The sequence below is a fragment of the Perca flavescens genome, chromosome 4, assembly GCF_004354835.1.
Source record: "Perca flavescens isolate YP-PL-M2 chromosome 4, PFLA_1.0, whole genome shotgun sequence".
In the NCBI taxonomy this organism is placed as follows: Eukaryota; Metazoa; Chordata; class Actinopteri; order Perciformes; family Percidae; genus Perca; species Perca flavescens.
The window spans coordinates 11584814-11597563 of NC_041334.1; the positions used below are offsets into that span (position 1 = coordinate 11584814).

The window sequence follows — 12750 nt, forward strand, 5'->3', positions numbered from 1 at the left end:
TGTAGAATTCCCTTCTATTTTTTTACTGTACATTGAACTACACAAGAGAAAATATTTGGGAAAAAAAAAAAAAAATCAGTCGCATTGTTGTTTGTTTGATGCCAAAGACGGAACGGTTGGCCGCATCACCACTGGAGAAATGAATGATGTAGGATTATTACTACAATGGCTGCCACTGTAAATGCATGATTTGTATAATAGCTTAGTATTTTCACCCAATGAAAGAAGTGTTCCTTCTTCTATGTAAAACTACAGCACTTATCGTCAATAGTGAATACCAACAACATTATAGTCTTAATAATACAAATAAAAATAAAAAAATCCAAACATTTACAGAGGAAGAAAAAAAAACAACTAATAATGTGACTTCCTCTGTGGAAAATGAAACAAATCCAATCCAAAATTGTAAGCCAAGAGTGCCTATAGCAGTCACTAATGTACTGTAAACTGGTCTAGGACAGAGAAAGATAGATAAAGAGATAGATACAGACTGTTTAGCTACTACTGTACAGTACGCCACAGACAACACACTCAAGGGTTCAACCTCCACACTTCAAATCCTTTCAGATACCTCTCTCTCTGTGCAGGAGCGGGTTTCAGTGCAAGTTCTCTCTTTGTCCCATAGCTTATGGCTATGGAAGATGGGAATATTTGTGCTAAGGTGCATTTAAAAAAAACAACCAGGATACCCTGGTTTGATAAGAGTCATCGGCTATCACGGCTGTGTCAATTATACATTTGTTTAATCTTTCTTTTTAGCTGCACCAGGCAATTTTGTGTATTAATAGCTCCAAGTGAGAACACCGAAAGAAAAAAAACACAATCAATATACAGGTTGTAACATTCGTAGGATTGGGAAACTTCCCCTGCGACAGCCACATTTTGAAATTTAGGATGGTAAAGTTTGGTCACATTTCTCATTAAAACATCTTGCCTTGTGCAGCTGGAATATCACAATCAGAAGGTCTGATTACTGAAGGGGGACTTTATACCCGTCTATGTCTAATTGTGACATGGGTAGAAAACACGCTTCTTAATTAATAACGCTGTTCCTGCAGTGCAACTGGGCCTCTGCTGAACGCAGCGGAACAGAAAAAGCCAAAGTTGAACCCTACGGCGCACGCGCTCGGATAAGTGCGTGTTCACTGAAACACAGACAAAGAGCTGTTGTCCAAGAACAGTGCCAAAAACTGGTGATCTGTGATCAATGTCAGAAACCTCTCTTTTTTTTACCCCATTTTGTGGCTACAAAAGGCTGTTTGATTCCAAGACTCAATAACCACTTCTTCCTTCATTTTTTTTTTTTTTTTTTTTTAGAACAATGGCTGGTTTTCTGCAAAAGTAGCTGGCGTAACAAAACATAGATATGTACCAGCGGATGACCAGAGGCTGGTGCGCATTTGCCACTCTGCCTTTAAACAAGAAAATAGTGGGACATGGATGTTACAAATAGGAGGGGAAAAAAAGGACCAGCACCAGTCATTCAGAAAAAGATTTGAAATGTGATTGCCACCCTCTTAAGAAAACCCACCGAGAGCAAACTACTTCCAAAGTATTCCTACAACATTTGAAACGGGAACCTTTTTTTTTTTTTCTTCTTTAAAACCCTTATCAGTCCACCAGACAGACAGACAGATAGACAGAGAACTAGCTAGCTTTAGAAGCGTTTGAGAGGACAGGACAGGACAGGAGAGGAGAGCGATCTCATGGAGAGCCTCCGCCTCATTCCTTTACATCATGGTTTCTACAATGGTGTGGGTGGGGGCCTTCATCAGCAGGCCCTTGTTCCCGTTGGGGTCCAGCGGGTAGGAGAGCTCCTTGAGGCCACGGTGGTCTGCAGGACGAGAGCTGGCCCCGCCGCGAACCGGGGCGGCAACTGCCTTGATCCTCTGCAGGAAGGAAGGAAGGAAGGAAGGAAGGAAGCGAGGATGGACAGAAGAATGAAAGAAATGAAGGAAGGAAGGAAAGGATGAAAGGAAGGAAGGAAGGATGGATTGGAGAAGTGTGAGAGAAGGACAAGTTAAAGGGGAGAGAACAGAGAGGAGGGAGGAGAGACAGAAGGGGAGAAGGAAAGTCCACAGAAGGAATGATAAAAAGGTAGGTGAAAGAGAGGAATGGAGTGAGCGGTAACGGAGAGGGGAGTGAGCAAAAGAGAGGGGAGATGGGATAGAAAAAATGCAACAAAAAAAAGAGATATGGGTGTAAGTTTATTTTTGTTGTTGATAAAAACTAATTGAATATAACCAACCCACAAAATAGCCATTTGAGGGGATTGATTTTTTTTTTTTTGCTCTTCAGTGGAACGAGCATCTCTGATCTGTACTAGAGCCGACAGGGGGAATCGATTAGTTGTCAACTATTAAATTAAACGGCAACTATTTTGATAATCGACTAACCGGTTTCTGTCATTTCTGTCAAACATTCTCTGATCCCAGCTTTATAAATGTGAATATTTTCTAGTTTCTTCTCTCCTCTGTGACAGTAAACTAAAATATCTGTGAGTTGTGGACATAACAAGAGTGATAGGTTTGGTATGTGTGCATGCAGACGTTTGAATGTATCTTATCTATTCTAAGGACTTTCTAGAGACCAGACAGTTTAAGATGATATGGTCTCACAGTAAAACCTAGCTTAGAATGGGCACAACTTTCACATAGAGGAATTGGAGCCAGGAATGTGAGAATCTATTAGGAGCACGTGCCATAAAAGGTGTAGTTTAAGAAGTAAACTGTTCCAACTGAAATAGATGTCTCATGCTGTGTAAGCACAAAAAGTGTTTAAAAGGTATTCATTCTGATGTACATGTGGTTCATCCTTGGGCAGACGTGTCTGTATGCTCATGGTTGTTCCAGTGTCATGAAAGTTTGTTCACTGTTTGAATAAAGCTGCACTTGATTTGTAATCATCGAACTGGTCGTCATCTTTGAGGTCTCCCAACATCATTTCTGAGTCATCACCCGATATCAAAGAGATTTCAGGACGTCGTCTTGGGCTTTGGGAAACTCTGATCCACATTTTTTTTTTTACCATTTTCTAACATTTTTACAGGCCAAACAACAAATCCATTAATCGAGAAAATAATTGACAGATTAAATCGACAATGAAAACAATGGTTAGTTGCAGCCCTAAACTGAACCAGCCTTAAAAACTAACTGTTTGAAGCTGCATAGCTACCAGACGGCTCCTCCACCCACCTCAATGAGTGGCCCATCAGATCGGATGATCTTGATGACAACCACCATGGGGATGCAGATCATGGAGGTCAGGGCCAGAGTCCAACCTATTCCGATGGCCCAGTCCGGATACTCGTAGACCTTGTTGTATGTCAGCGGCTTGTATTTGACCAAGGAGAAGATAAAGCAACCCTGGAGAGGAAGAGGAACACATGTTTCAACACAAATGTCAGCCTTTCAAAAAGGGATAGTTTCACATTTTGAAAGTAAGTACACAATATAACATGGTGGTAATGGCCCAAGGGTACCAATGTAGTATATCATTTATTCAAGTATGTTTCGAAGATATTCGGTTACACTTTACTTGAAGGTATCTACATAACAGTGACATGACACTGGCATGAACGTGTCATAAACATTATAAACAAGTCATTAACGTTTATGACGTAACGCGGTGTCATTCGCTTTTTGTCATGACAAGTTAGGGTTCATGTGTCATGACAGTGTCATGTGTTCATGTAGATACCTTCAAGTAAAGTGTTACAGGATATTCTTGTGTTTACATGCTGTGGAGACATTTTGGTAAAGCATTTATGCAAGGTTCAAGGCAAACTCTGTATATTGAATTTTAAGTTAATTTACTCAATTCAATTCAGTTTATGAAAGAAGGGGATAGTGCAATTTAACAAAAAAAAATTTATGTTTTCACATGGGTTAAAAATGACAGAATTAGCCAAAAAGGCTATTTATTTTTCTTTTATTGTAGTCCCCTGGCCTCGATATTAAAAAGTCTTTTTAACATACATATAAACCAGAAAGAAAGACACAAAAGCAGAGCACAACTTAAATACACAAAACGCAGCACCGAACCAAAAAGATTTATAAAAAAAAAAAGAAGCACAAAGCAAGGTGAAAACGACAGAGCACAGAGTACAAAGATTAGAAAAGACACAGCTGTTGAGAGCAATAAAAAGCAGTAGTGAATATATGAGGACAAAATAAAAAAGTATATATATGTTAAGATTGCAAACTAACAGAATTTATACATAATAAATAGTACAGTATATGCAATGACCATCCATATGTTTTAGCTGCTCAGTAAAAGACGTATTAGGGCTGCTCGATTATGGAAAATAATATAATCACTATTATTTGGGTCAATATTGAAATCACGATAATTTAACACAATGACTCGTTGACTTTTGGAAAGATGTTGCAATTATTGAACTTAAAAAACAGTGGAAAACGTTAAATAAATCAACAGTAAAACAAAAACAAAAAAAACTGAAATTTGCCTTTTCCCTTTTTTTTTTTTTTTTACTTTATTTTTTCATTCAGAACACAAGAGAAAAATAAAAAAACTTGCAAAACGTAATGAGCTAAAATAATTGTTTTTCTCGAATATTCTGTTTTTGTGATCATTGGGAGCCAAAATCATAATCACGATTCAATTTTGATTAATTGCACAGCCCTAAGACGTACGCGTGTTCAATTAGGGTCTGGGATTGAATTCCACTCTCGATTTAAAATGGCGACATGTCTCTTTAAGAAACATGTGACCATCGTGATGACACTTGTACAAGTTTCAGGAAGCAGAAGAATTGTATAAATAAAAAGAGGAAGAAGTCAAACCCTTGGTTACGGATTACTGTTTATTGCAATAAGAGCAGGCTCTTACCATGCACAGTAAAGGAGTGATGAAACTCCAGCTCCATTTCATCCAACGATTTGGTCTGTAGCCAAGCATGTCCTCAAGTGCATCATAGAAATTATCAACGCCTGGGAAGACAGTGAAATAATGATAATTATAAATACAGATTATTTTCTGCAAGTAAACACAATGCACCAGGACTGATCTTTTTTTTTTATTTAAACAAACAATAGGCAAGGCAAGATTATTGTTTTCATAAAAACACAGATGCAATACAAAGTGCTTTACACAGGGAATAAAAAAATGACATAATGAAGAGGGAAATAAAATAAAGAACTTAGAAAATAAGTTTGCAATGCAGAAAATGAATCAACCAAAAATCACAGAGAGTAACAATTAATTTAGGTGTCCAATCTTGGATGGCTTGTGCATGGATGATTTTCAGCTACAATGTTTTAATACTTAGATGTACTCTTGGTTCAGCAGATTTAGTGTATACTTCATAAAGTTCCAACAATGGACTTAGCCTGTTTTTACCTCGACACAATTCAGAAAAAGGTTGTCCTAAAAGTTCCTGTCTTTTGCAAGTCCACAGTAAGCTGTATCCCATGTTCCATGAAAACTACGGTGTTGGAAAAAGGTATACAAAACCTTCTAGTTAGGGACGTAATACACTCAAGTCACGAATCGATTCAATTCACGATTTTAAGTTCGCGATACAAATTTCTCACGATTTCTTTAACAGAATGACCTGAACCTGACAAATGACTGAAAATATTCCTTCATTTATTTAAACTGTGCAAGGCAACAGATGTGTCCGCTTATCAAAAGTGCAACTGAAAAATTAATTATATAAAACAAATCCCACATCCAGGTAACTAAATAAATAGAAAAATAATATCTTAAAATGAATAAACTAAGAAGATACACTGAGGTCTGAAGTTAGACAAATGAAAAAGTAGATCACGCCCTAGGCCGTTTAAAAATTGCATCGCGATTCATTTTTCATAAAAAAATATTGTCTGTGTGTTGTAATCTTTACACATTTATATCGATTTTGTTGTCCAGATTTTTTTGGATGGGCTTTTTACTTTTTTAGAGGAAAAGGGGATGACAGCAGCATGCAGCAAAGGGCCGCAGGTCGGACTCAAACCCGGGCTGCTGCATTCATTGGGGCGCACACTCTACTGGGTAAGCTAGAGTTCGCCCATAGACTGTATAATATTAATGGACAAAGCATCCAGTTCAGTGGAGTGCTGCAAATGCGGAAGTGCCTTAAACCTGCATTCCATCTGAATCCCAGCAGGGGGCGACACGTGCGGTTGCAAAAGGTGGTCGGTTTCTGTATAAGTCTATGAGTAAGTGACCCACTTCTCACTTGATTTATTACCTCATAAAACATGTTCATAATTAGTTTATGGTCTCAATCGCAAGTTATAAGTCTTCTGCAATACAGAATGAGGTTCATTCTTTTAATTATGGGCTCGTTAAAATCAGTGATAAAGCAGGGGGTGTTTTAGGGTGTGGCTATGATGCGATTGCCAGTGAAAGCGTGTAACGTAACGTGGCTCCTCCCTCACTCCTCCCTCTCGTCTTAAATCGTCACATCCGCAACCAGGATGGCTGCGCCCGTAGCGGCAAACTCGACGACTCATAGCAGAGCTCCACAAACCAACGGGTGACGTCACACATGCTCTGTCCACTAATGTTAACAGTCTATGAGTTCGTTCCATTTGCATCGATTTTTAACCGATTCATGGTGCATCGTTACATCCCTACTTCTTTTATTTGCAGTTGCACTACCAGCAATTGGTCTGATAAGGCAGCTTTGCTGTCTCTAAATGGACGGTGCTGTGATACAGCCATCTAGGGATCTATGCAGGCTCTTTGAGAGTGCAAAAAGGCAGCCGGACATCAACGTCAGTGTATGGAGACATTACAAGGCAATACATTAGAAGCATTCACTTCCTGTGCACTAGTAAGTTATTAAGTATACATCCTACAGGCTCACAATATTTAGTTATATTTGGAAGCATGGTACTCACCATAAACCCAGGCAACAGCTATACATTCAAAGAATGCCACCCACAGAAGGCACACACCGCTAGCTGCATAGTAATCAAACAGCTGGAAAACATACATGCCACCCTGCAGACAGACACACAGACAAACAGGCTTTAAAATCAGGTTTTTTCCTTAAGTACATATATCAGGCAATGTTTTCATGTCACGTTAAATATTAAAAACCTGTGCAGGGTCTATATTCTTGTGCCTTTCAGTGCATACAATTTCAGTTTAGCCTTCCTCAATACACTGAGCTTCAGGAACACTCACTAAAGTGCAAGGGCTTGTAAATAAAACATGGGATTCTTGAAAGATCATATAATGATCATTGAAATATGTAAAACGGGGACATTTTCAAGACTTTAACATGACCAAATGTGAGCAGCCGACGTGTGTGTGCGTGTGTGTGTGTGTGTGTGTGTGTGTGTGTGTGTGTGTCTGTCTGTGTCTGTCCAGTGTGAAAACTGTTTTAACAATCATGGGAATCCTATACTTGAACCAGGCCACCGCAGCCATAAAACGACGTTGTCATGGGAACGACAGAAGGAGACACAGAGAGAGAGAGAGAGAGAGAGAGAGAGAGAGAGAGAGAGAGAGAGAGAGAGAGAGAGAGAGAGAGAGCCGCGGGCAGAATATAGAATGACTGAATGAGTGAGAAGGTTGAATGTTGTGTGAGACCAGGTTTGCATAGGGATGGGAGGATGAGTTATGGATGAAGAAAGGAGTGATGAAAGAAGGAGAGCGGAGAGTGTGAGATTAAGTCCGGGAATTGGAGACATTGGATGGACAGAAACACGTTTCACCATAAACAAACAACAAAAATGTCTAATTTGCTCTTTTGTACCATAACTGATTCAACCTACAGAGATTTCATCTAAGCGTTTCAGGTTTTAAAGTATGTTTTTCACTGGGGAAAAAGCCTGTAGCCCTCAGGGGAAATTGGTTTTATTTTTTTTTCACAGAGGGATTTATGCTAACTACATTGTGTAACCCAGCAGTTCCAGTCAAGATAGTTATCTGGTCTTACTCATTTTATAATCTCATAGTTTTGGCACATAGACAGCCTCTATATGACATGCTGGTTTGTTTGACGTAATGGAGTTTGGCTGTCATTCAAGGGAACATGTCTACACGTTTCTTTCCAAAGTGCCCAATCACAGAAGCAACAGTGTGACAAATTGTCTCGGTCTTGGAGAGGTCTCTTACAGAAGATGGACGGGCAAAATCAAATATGTAATGCCAATGGTCCAAATTTTGACAAAGGAAATTGGGGTTTCAACCATTTTGGCACTGGATTCTAGGGTGTCAAAACACTCAATATGTTGAATTTCAGTTTGGCACATTGGTAGCCATGTTGTAATTCTGATTGAATATTAGGCTCTAATTACATTCAATCTCCTTTTAAACTGCTGTGTGGACACACAACCAAGTCTGTCAAGTATGTCCAACTTTGAGTAGCCTCAATTAATAGACCTTTTTCACAGCAGACTGTGCTATGCTAGGACTTAACACGAATAGCGCAGGTAAAACAAATTACTTGGGATTTGGTGTCATTTTGTGTCCTGCTGAGCCACACTGAGCCAGCATCAAAATACACATAAATATTTGTACAATACAAAGACATAAAACGTTTGTTTAAAGAAGCCCAGGGTTTGGATTCAATGTAAGGGATTCCCTCTGCCATTTTCAATTCACCTTCAACATTCACAATTCATGTAAAAGACATTAGTGCACTTTTCCCCTCAATGTAAACATCACTACACAGTTAATTAAGTAGGAACAGGTCTTGTAGGCATACCAGCGAACTTATGACAGTAACACTTGTATGCGACAAGTCAACATGTCCACAGTGAGAAGGGTCTATTGGTACAGGGCAACTGTTGGGAGGATGATACATCACAACGATGGGTCTGTATGAATCAACGTGGAGGAAATGTTGATTTTATTCTCCAGAGAATTATGGGTGGGAATCACCAGAGGCCTTACGATACGATATCATCACAATACTTATGTCACGATAAGATATTATTGCGATTTTAAAACATATTGCAATATTCTGAGATATATTGTAAATCATTAACTTTTTTCCAACTTCAAATTGTTCCCAATTTCAAATTATGTCCCCAAAATGGGCTTTTGTCAAACTTTGTCAACATCTGTTTTATCTAAAATGATAAATTTCTCGGTTTGTTCATCTCACTTGCAAAATCAGATTGTCAAGCAGACAAACCAAACAAACCAAAACATATATGATAAAAGATACTTGGCGTCTGTGTATCGATACAGTATTGCCACAGAAAATATTGAGATACTATGCTGCATCGATTTTTTCCCCCACCCCTACAGAGAATGAACATGGGGGACGCAAACAGGAAGAAGGTTTGAGAAACAAAAAGAGTTTGACAGAGGAGAGAACAAGGCAGAAGAATTCTAGAGAAGGAGGAGAGAAGCGAAGAGAGAGGAGATGAAGGACAGGAATAAGACATGATGAGAAACAGGGGAAAACAGACAAGAGATAGAAATAGGACTGAAGGAGTAATAAGAGGAAGATTTGGAAAAAGCTAAGTCAGGTCTACAGTATCTATTAATACCAGAGGTTTGATGGGAAGTTCTCATGACTTGACAGTATAAATAGCCCCCTGTCATCTCCCCAGGGACCGACTTTAATAGCTGCATGAACACTGTTGTCCCTGGAGTATTGAGCTGTTGGATGGAGCCTGAAATGAGGCCAGCAGCCATAGTTACAATATCAACATGTGCTGTGTGCATGATAATACTTTATAAATGATGTATATGTGATAGACAAGTATATCCACAATGCTGCCCTCTCCTTAATAGAGACAGAGCACATTTAGGTCCCGCCCACACCGGATGGGGAAAACAACTCCTCGTTCTCCATTGACTTGTACTGCGTAAAGTTAAGGTGCCTCTCCGTCAGTTCTGTCTGCAAACAACAGAAAAATGCCTAAAAGCTGCTGTGTGGTAAGATGCATTACCAACATGGTAAAGAACCCATACGTTTAGTTTTTATAAGCGGTCGAATCGAAAAACTGAGCTTTTAGGAAGACAAAAGTGGATACAGGCGTGAGGAAAGGGGAGACCCCTAACCTAACGACATGCCCAATGTTAGTTTGCAAGCAAGCATTTTGTTATCAAGTTAAATATCCAAATGTCAGTGTTAGACTAACTATAATTCTGTAAGTCAAGCTTACTATTATGTCTGTAAGTGCCTTAGCTTGCTAATCATTAGCTTACTAACAGCTAACTTGTCCTCTCGGTTAGACAAGGGGTGCTAAAATAATCCGTTGACATTTGTAAATCGGATGCCTTTAGTTAGCTACAGGCACTTGGTTGCATATGGTGGCGCCGATTGTTTTCCCCTCCGGTGGGCATGGCTTTCAGAGTATGACAATATGCGCTCGGTCTCTGTGGCTTGGTGTTGTTACCTTGGTAACCATGGTAAGTCCAAGCAGGTAGCTGATGCAGCAGATGATAGCGATGAAGATCTCTCTGCGGTAACCCTTCCTTAGGAAGGACGGATACAGATCCACCAGTGATGTGATCTGCCCTTCCACCTCCACAAACTGCAGGGGGACACAGAGACAGTGGTGTTACCAAAAATATAAAATAAGATGGATAAAGATCCACTAACAACATTATCTTTATTTATTTATTTTATCAGAACAATGCACATTAACATTTCTGGAAATGTGCCAGTGTTAGCGATATGGATAATGTTGTTCGGAGCCACTGCATTTGGTTAAAGCAGCTTTTAATGTATTTATTGTGGGAAAGTTGAGTAATTAACACCACCCACTCACACAAAGAATGTGGATTATGTGGAGGGGAGGTGACCCTGACTATTTTTGTCAATGTAATGCAAGATACAATGTCAGAAATTCTTTTTTCTTGCATCTGTAAATCCGCCAGTATGTTGGTATGATGCATGTTGGTTTCTTCATGTAGGTTAATCCGACTTTGGTTTATCAGAAAAAAAAAAGAAAAATCTGTGCGTTTACTTCAAAATGCACAGAAACACACATTTTCAGAAAATAAAATACGCTGCAGGAGGCTTGTTTAAACACCCTTTAAGTTTGTGCACAGGCTTCTACCGTTGTGTGTTGCTCATGTGAACCTCAATAACAGCCATGAGTGTTATCACCACATCCCTTAGCGCCCAGGCTCCTGCAGCTCCAACAGCTGTAAATGTGTGAAAGTTGTTTCATGTTTCTGCTCACCTGACTGTCGAGGCCCAGCAGCAGCAGCATAATGAAGAAGAGAATTGCCCAGACTGTAGGAAAAGGCATCATGGAAACAGCTTTAGGGTAGGCAATGAACGCCAGGCCTGGGCCTAAAGAGGAGAAGGGGTTGGGGGGGGGGGGGTTGGGGGTGAGAGCAGACAGAGGGGGATGGGGGAGGCAACATTAGTATCACGGTAAGCTCATCTGATCTGCCTCCCTGTGGGAAGAGAAAAAACCCAAACATTGGAGATGCAAAACCGGCTATGAATGCACGATTAAAACTGGGCTACAACATGGAATATAGAGGTTTATGTACTATGTATTTGTATGCAGCTAGGTGTTGTCAATAAATAGGGATTAAGTATGTCTAACACACATCTTTACTTACCCGTGACTTCCTTTGGAAACATTACTTACGCAGTTAACAAATGACACCATATCAAAACATTGAAAATGACATATTACAAGGAAAACTTAGAATATTATAATAATGGAAAACAGAACAATAACAAAGAACATGTAGCGTATAACATGTGATGTAAATTATGAGTATCGTGTAACTGCATCTCTGTGGAAGTAAGTCATAAGAGAAGTTGAGAAGCATGTCCAGCATGTACTAGTTTTATATGTTGTGTGGAGTTAACAAAAAGACTGTAGATCGCAGTAAACATTGCAGAAATGTAATGATATAATTAACCTACTTTTGCTTGATTCACCTTTCCAGGCAGCTGAAAGACAATCAACTGCTAGAAAAAGGTAAATCAAGTGCATCTTGGTTTCTCAAAATATTTTTATTTTTAAGTATATCAACACCTACAGTACGTCACTCTAGCCATTTTGCATCCCTGACTGAATTAAGCATGGTCCTCTCTATGAGGAAGCAAAATGGCCATAGCAAAATAGCAGCAGATGGCAGAGGCTTTTTTTTCTGCAGTCTAATTTGACATTGATGCTAAATTGGGAACTGTAAAACAGAAGTTAAGAAACAAGGAAACAGCCATGACAGCAATACAGTATTGCAGCTGATAGCAAGGTACTAAAGTATGTTCAGGTTTTTATTTTTGCAAATTATGACAAGGCATCCAACCAAACACCGTGTTGACTCGAAAAATAGTACCAACATCCATTTCCTGAGATGGGAAATTCTAGCAGGTTATTAAATATATAAAAAAAAAAAAAAAGGTAATTTTGTTCTTTTTTGTAACCTCTATTTTCTCATGCATTGGTGTCCAAGTGACTAATGTGAACAAAAATCTTTGAAATTGGTCCAGTATCGAAGGAGAACGCTGAAACCGGCAGACAGCGAACTGGGCTGCACTGTAATTACATAGGGGTTGTGTATCGTCAAATTTGTTTACTAAAAGTGTTGTTTTTGCCAAGACAGGCTCAGATTATTATTCTAAGTGAAAGGTTCCCTGCAGATATACACCCTTTTATTAAAAAGAGTACGTAAGAGTATCCTTAGAAACCTCCCTGAAATCGCTATCACCAAAGTCACCAGACTCCATTTAAATAAACAATACTTTTACTGGTATAGAGCCAGCATTTTTTTCACATGTAAATGGGTGCGTTAAGGGTTTATTTCAACCAAACCAGAGTGCTGATTGTTCGGACAGTGGAA

The 12750-nt window shown here is 39.3% G+C and overlaps 1 protein-coding gene across 1 annotated transcript in view; it reads right to left on the reverse strand.

Annotated features, from left to right (window-relative positions):
* Positions 1-1294: 1294 nt before the first annotated feature.
* LOC114553620 (sodium- and chloride-dependent taurine transporter) overlaps positions 1295-12750 on the reverse strand; it is a 40476-nt gene continuing 29020 nt past the window's right edge. Inside the window, exons 10-15 of the mRNA XM_028574878.1 lie at positions 11127-11239; positions 10335-10472; positions 6870-6972; positions 4852-4952; positions 3195-3365; positions 1295-1889 (exon numbers count right to left, since the gene is read on the reverse strand). Coding sequence (XP_028430679.1) covers positions 1731-1889; positions 3195-3365; positions 4852-4952; positions 6870-6972; positions 10335-10472; positions 11127-11239 — 785 coding nt within the window. The 3' untranslated portion in view covers positions 1295-1730. The remainder of the gene's footprint in view (positions 1890-3194; positions 3366-4851; positions 4953-6869; positions 6973-10334; positions 10473-11126; positions 11240-12750) is intronic.